Below are 7,024 nucleotides of genomic sequence, written 5' to 3'. Positions count from 1 at the left end.
AAATGATCTCCATCGCTGACCATAAAAAATGATCTCCATCCGTTTAATCAAGCAAATGAAACAAAGACTAATGGATTTAGTAAACCATACCACCACCAATCTTTAATGTTTTTCTAACTTCTCCTTGAGGTATGTGATATCTGCCTCCCTACCTACTTTACCCATGCAATTGTCTGGATACAACGTATGTTACAAAGATTTCCTCAATTTTTTTGGCACAGACATCATTGTTCTTTTAACATACTAGTCAACTCCAATTGAACTGCTTCATTCATTGTTGAAGCTATTAGACCTCCTCGTCAGCAACCCAATAAAGATTTCCAATCCCAAACCTGGTTAGTAAACCACTTCATTTCAGGCTTGTTTATAGGTGAACTAGTTTATATGAGCTTATTGACTTACTGAATTTAAGTTATAAGACCGTAGTTTAATTTGGCCAACAGCTTTCTCGTTGTAACCATCAAATTTATTAAAAAAAAAGAAAAGAAAGTATTTCAATATAAAAAACAAATGAATCCTCCACCTCTTGTTGTTAACCATTGAATTTATAATATATTTCAATCAGTTTATCTACAATGATGTGGTCAATCCTTGTGTAGTTGATGAGTTCTCCGACACTCGGTGGCAGATAAAACAAAAAAATATGAGCTAATGAGATGCCCCAACCCCACCTTGCCCTTAAAAAAACATGAAGATGAAGCAAATAGACAATATAATAATATAAGGAATTGCATTCGTGGCCAAGAGTGAGCCTCACCTCACCTCACAAACAAACCAACTTTTGTACCTCTCTGCCGATGGCTTTTCAAAACCCCATTTGTTTATCACAAACGAACACAACCAAAAGCGACACGCCGTTGACTTGAACTCTAATTCACCCCTTGCACTTATAATTAACTTCTCTATTCATAGACCAACCCATAACTAAACACAAAGCAAACAGCTTTATTAGCAAAGTGGTAGTAGTACTAAAAACAAAAACCAAATAAATTAAAACCAAAGACACCACTCCTTTTGAGATAAAGACCACACCCTGCTGATGATCCATAAAATATTAAAACGTAATTATTACTTTGATGAGTTTAAATTCTCTAATGATGATTTCATAATAACATCATGGCCTCGTATTGAAAACGCTTCCATTTAACGTTTTGAACATGATAGAAGAACCAAATCAGTATCACATTAAAAAAAAAACAAAACAAAACAAAATTACATTGGAAAAATAAAAAAACATAAAGGGAAATAAAATTAACACGAACCTAAACCCAACAAAGATAAACAAGAGGTGGTGATACTGGTGAAGTTAGCTTTAGCCAAAGTCTACGTAAATACGGCGTCGTTGAACACTCTGTAGCTGAAACCTTATTTTCGTAGACTTTAAGACTGCCATTGAAAAATCCTTTTTTTTTCTTTTCTTTTTTTTGTTGTTGCAGTTGAAAAGTCAGTTAACGCCATTTTTAAGGCTTGGAAACTGACGTGTTGTCCTTAACGGAAGCGTCACCGCCGCCGTTACCCATAGTAGCTGATTGCACGGTCAACACGGACATGCTTGGCGAGGATGGTCCCTCACCGTTGGATTGGAGAAGTGGGTTGTTGTTAATGTTGTTGTTGTTGTTATTGTTGTTGTGGTTGTTGATCATGGCGTTCCTGGAGTGACACGTGGCCGTGGAGATAGCAGTGGCAAGAGAGATGGGCATGAGACAAAGACCCTTGCCTTGTAAGTATTGCATGGCTGAGCCCATGTCTTCTTCCATGAGCTTAGCTACTTGGTGCTCCGTCACCGTTAGGCTGTCGTTAGATGACGCCGTTTGGTTGCCGTTAGAGTTGCGACCGAGGGCCCCACTATTGGCACCCGCTTGGATACAGTCACCGCCACCCTACAAGGACAAAAAAAACACCAAAGGTGTATGATTATTGATTAGAGTTTTAGTTAGAGAAGGAAAAAGGAAAAGGAAAAGGAAAAGGAAAATGAAAAAGAGATAGATAGGGAAAAAAGGGTTCGAGTGTGAAAAGCTTATTTGTTGAGAGAGAGAGAGAGGAATCTGAGAAAGTGGGCACGCGTGCTACTTTTGTTTTGTCCTTTTGTGGTGTGTTGAGTGATTGATTGGAGAGTTTGCCAACGTGGAGAGCTAGGTGGTGGGTAATGTGGTGGTGGGTGCTATTTTACAGGAACCATAACTGTTTTGTGTTTATCAACATTTTCCGCATTTTTATTCATTTCTTGTTTTGGAATGCATCTTATGTTCTTTTTTTTTTTTTCTTTTTTTCTTTTTTTAAAATCTTAAAATATCAAAAAAGGTTTAGGTTTGGTTTGCCAACATAATTAAAAACCACTATATGACATTATCATCCATCATCGAGTTACAGTTCCGTTCCTTACAGTTCCGTTCCTGACGTACTATAACTTAAGCATTCAATTGAATAATTCAACTATATGATTGTATTTACGCACTATAACTTAAGTTTTCAATTGAATAATTCAATTATATGATTGTATTGAGCTATACAGTTCTGTTCCTTACGTACTATAACCTAAGCTTTAATTGAATAATTCATTTATATGATGGTATTGAGTTATAGTGTCTCATTAAAAAAAAAAACTATACGCGAAAAATAGTGTGATTTTTCCAGAGTTCTTAAATAAAATGATATAATTTATTAGATAATGTAATTGAATAGTTGAATTATAGGAATTTTAGAGTGGTATTTTGATTGAAATACCTCAGAAGACATATCAGCAACAAGGGGAGCAACAGCAGCTGCACCGCCCAATCTACTCATGCTCAGAACCTGTATCCGGGGAGAGAGACACACACATAAGGAAAGAAAGTTTAATTAAAGCTATGGAATTTTTTTTAGTTTCAGAAACCCATACATACAACTTAATAAAAAATTAATCATCATCTAAAAAACAATGTCAACACAGGGAATCATCCCTATTATTTTAATATAATATACACAACAAGTACAGAATATAAGAAGGAGAAAGTAGAGAAGGGCATCCTTTAACCTTGACTTGAAGCTGGAGGAATTTCACGTAGTCTATGATCTCATCCAGCATTGAAGCCTTGTCTGTCTGTCATTCCAAAACCCCAGATCAATATCTTTTATTTTTTTTTATTTAATTCCATTAATTTAATTTAATCAGATCACATATCGAATTTTTTTAGAAAAAAAGAACAATATAAACAAACTAAAATATTCTTTTCCAAATAATAAAGTGTCAATTAATGCTTCAAATACTAATCTAGCCCTCAAGTAGGGGTTAGGAACCAACCACACCTTTTCAGGTTCTTTTTTTTTGAATTATGCATTGAAAATATATAAATATAATAAAAAAGATATTTCGCTAAGCCTACTTCATTAGTAAGTTTTTTATAAATAAAAAAAGTTAATGACAAGAATAATACTTGCTTTATTTATCATCACTACAAAAAAAAGAAAAAAGAAAAAAGCCAAGTTTTATTATATGCGAAACTGAATACTAAAACTGAATGACGAAAATGACCCAATAAAATCTCAATAAATATTCCCATGAAGTTCACTGTTACCGCCGGTTATGGAGCCCATAGTCAGAATTGGGAACTGAGAAGCTATGTATATATATTTAAAAATTGTGATATTTAATATGCTTATCTTTAATTATTAAATAATAAACAAATAAAATAATTTAATGGGTTTTGTTAGTATTACCTTGTTGGCATTGGGAACCAGTTCCTGCAGGGCTTTCATTCTCTCTGCAATTCTCTCCCTCCGTAACTGCCACCATCACAAAAAACCCACCCACAGTTTCAGAGAAGAATAACAAAACAAAACCCAATGTGTTTCCGTTTTGTTGCTCAGAATAACGTAAAAGAAAACAAAACAAAAATTGATGTATTTTCACACTTTTCATTTGTACGACAAAAAAAAAAAAAAAAAAACCAAAACCAAAAAGAAATACGATATTCTTTATTATTTTTAGTAAAGCAGTGAACAGTGGTGGTTAATAGTATTAAAGAGATGAAACAAAAAACTCAATTATTAGCTTTCATTTTCAGGACAACCAAAAAGTCAGTCAGGGAAAGGAAAAAAAAAACGTACTCTTTCGGCGATGCTATGTGGGTCAGTGGCTTGACCACGCCTAGCCCTAACCCTCTGTCTTGGTTGAGCCGGTGCACTTCCGGCTGACCCACTTGCTGGACCTTGGTTCATCACTCCACTCGGAGCCCCGTAGTTCTGACCCTGAACCTGTCCACCCTATTCAAATAACCAGTTTTTTTTTTTTTTAAATGAATAAATAAATAAAAATCAACTAATTAAATTGTTACTATGTTTTAAAAAGTGAACGTACCTGAGGATGGTGAAAATGCTGAGCCTGGTTCGGAGTCTGACCCGGCCCGTGTAAAGATCCAGTGAACCCGTTATAAAGAGCTTGAACCGAACCCTCACCTCCCTGGTAAATTAAACAAAAACACACTCATAATTCACCACTATTTTACATTAATACCACTCAAAGCACAAACGGTTACTGTAAACTCAAACTCAAAAGAGTCAAAACTCACCGTATTGGGAGACTTGAAAGAGGAGGACCCATCAACGACGTCGTCGGAGGCACCCAAAGAAAGCGGCATCTGAATCAGACCGGACTCGCCGGCACCGCGAGACATGAAGAGTTGCTGCTGGAGCATGATGGCAGCGGCGGCAGCTGCGGCGGAGGTCTTAGTAACGCCGGAAATCTGGTGGTTACGGAGCTTGGAAGCGAGGGTGGAAGAGTCATGGTCGAACTGGTAAGGAACATTGTTGTCAGGGTTAGACGGTGGCGTTTCGTCGGAGAGGTCTCTGGGCTTGAGGTCCCACGGGGTTTTGGGGTTGAGGTCAGGCCAAGCACACGAAGGGATGGTAGAGAACATTTGCTCCAAGAAGTCATCGTGGGTGTTGTTGGGGTCGAAGTGTGAGTTCTGGAGGTGTTGAATCTGAGAGTTTTGGATCTGTTGTGGCTGTTGTTGATGTTGATGTTGTTGTTGTTGTTGATGATGATGATTTTGGAGGTCTTGGAGTGAGATTTGAGTTGCGTTTAAGAGGGAGTTCATTCCTTGCATTTCTCTGCTACAAGGTTGCATATCTGAGAAACTGTTTGTGTTGGAATATGAGAGAGAGAGAGAGAGAGAGAGAGAGTTGTGAATGTTTGGCTGGGTCTCTAGGGGAATGAGAAGTGAGTGAAACAAAGAGAAGGCATTTTGGGTTTATGAATGTTTTGGGGAGCTGATCCAAGTTGTTGTGTTGTGTTGTGTTGTGTTGTGTGATGGATGGATGGGTTTCTGTGTCTCTCTTTTTTTCTTTCTCTTCCCTGGGATGTTGTTGTCTGGGGATATTAAATAGCAAAAGTAGCTAGGGATTGTTTGTTTTTGGTTTTTTTTGGCCAGATGTCTTCTTGTTTGGGTTTTGCTTTGCTATGCTTTTGTTTGTTTCTTTTATATTTTTTAAGGTGTGGTTTGGGAATTTTGGGCTATTTGGTCATACTCAAGGGTCATATGTGGGTACTAAATACTACTAATATATATTCAGCAAAAAAAAAAAAAAAAAAAAAAAAAACTACTAATATATATATATTTTTGGATGAACCTAAATACTACTAATATGTTCATTGGCTCTTCAAGCGTTTTAATTTCCAATCAAACAAAATGATTGGGTTAGGCTTTTTTTAGGAAAGTTGATTTTTTTCCCTTTATTAAAGCTTCAAGATTATTTATTTAATTGTTCATCAAAAGATTATTTATTTAATTTTATTTAGAGTCAAGTTCAAACTCAAATGCTTTCTCTCACTTGTAACTTACAAGTGAGAGAAAGCATTTGTGAATAGCTTGGGTTCTGTTTGGAAAAAAAAAATTATATATTAATTTTAAATTTTTTTTGAGGATGCGTATAGGTTATTTTAGACCATGCAACTCTTAATGCTAATAATCTTTTAAAAGGAAAATATCTATATGCATAATGCATTCACTTAAAATTTAAAGAGGCTGATGGTTTAATGGTTTGATGGCATTCCTTGCATTCAATACGGTCTTAAATCTTAAATTGTAACAATAAGTTAATGATATAAAAATTTTCATAAATGTTAAACTGACATATTGTGGTTGGAGCATAAAAAAATAGTATAAATAGTGTGATTGTGAAATTAATGTTAGTCAAATCATGACTAATTGGCATCTTAGGATGATGTAAGAAAAGATTATTAAAGAATAAGAAAACGAAGAAGTTGTGTTTATTATATATGAGAAAAAAAAATCAAGTAAACAAACTCGAGCTTGTTCAACAAGAATATAACCAATCTTGGACATATAGTCTAGTTTGATCATGAACTTGAACTCAACTTATATTTGAAATTAAATTAAATAAACAAACTTAAACTTTTAATACTCAATATAGCTTTTTGATAGTCTTATCTTATTTGCCATATAAATATAATGCTAAGTTGAAATCATAGAAACAATCGGTCCATGAATTTCATATATATATATATATATATATTAGATAATTTGATAATTAGAGATGAAAATTAAAAAAAAAAAAATTGGTAAATTGAAAATTTAAACTATAGCCACTAGAAATATCAAGATTTCATATTCGAGGCCCCTTAAAAACTTGATTCACGCCCCACAATATTCGCGTGGGCCTTAGTATATTTTTCCTTCACTACCAAGGGTTTCGCATGGGTCGGCCAGTCCCGTTAGGTTTCGCTTTCGAAGTTGATAGTTGATAGTTGATGGTCAAAAACACCCTCGCATGATGTCACACGCGGCCATTTCGAATAGTTATAGTTATCTTTTCTCATCTATTTGAAAAAGGATCTTTTCTTATAACAGACAAGCACCTCATAATTACTCATCTACTGTTAATCACGAACTGTGATGAAGTGTCAATTTGCTAAAGCAAGAAAACCTTTTTTAAACGAGCCAATATAAGAAAAAATATTTTTTTTTTAATGGCGATAAAAAAAAAAATACGCAGTAATTTCATAATAAATTTTAAATGATTAGTT

At 34.9% G+C, this 7,024-nt stretch overlaps 1 protein-coding gene across 1 annotated transcript; it reads right to left on the bottom strand.

Moving 5' to 3' along the window:
- Positions 1-1,040: 1,040 nt before the first annotated feature.
- LOC115977236 (transcription factor bHLH66) lies at positions 1,041-5,394 on the bottom strand. Its single transcript, XM_031098971.1, has 7 exons — positions 4,548-5,394; positions 4,337-4,438; positions 4,087-4,242; positions 3,697-3,762; positions 3,014-3,079; positions 2,725-2,793; positions 1,041-1,880 (listed from the first exon to the last, which is right to left on the bottom strand). The coding sequence occupies exons 1-7, from the start codon at positions 5,103-5,105 to the stop codon at positions 1,461-1,463; spliced, it is 1,437 nt and encodes a 478-aa protein (XP_030954831.1). The 5' UTR covers positions 5,106-5,394; the 3' UTR covers positions 1,041-1,460.
- Between the last annotated feature and the right edge of the window lie 1,630 nt (positions 5,395-7,024).

Source organism: Quercus lobata, chromosome 2 (genome assembly GCF_001633185.2).
Source record: "Quercus lobata isolate SW786 chromosome 2, ValleyOak3.0 Primary Assembly, whole genome shotgun sequence".
In the NCBI taxonomy this organism is placed as follows: domain Eukaryota; kingdom Viridiplantae; phylum Streptophyta; class Magnoliopsida; order Fagales; family Fagaceae; genus Quercus; species Quercus lobata.
The sequence above is the reverse complement of the archived record's forward strand: the minus strand, read 5'-3'. Positions and strand labels throughout refer to the sequence as shown.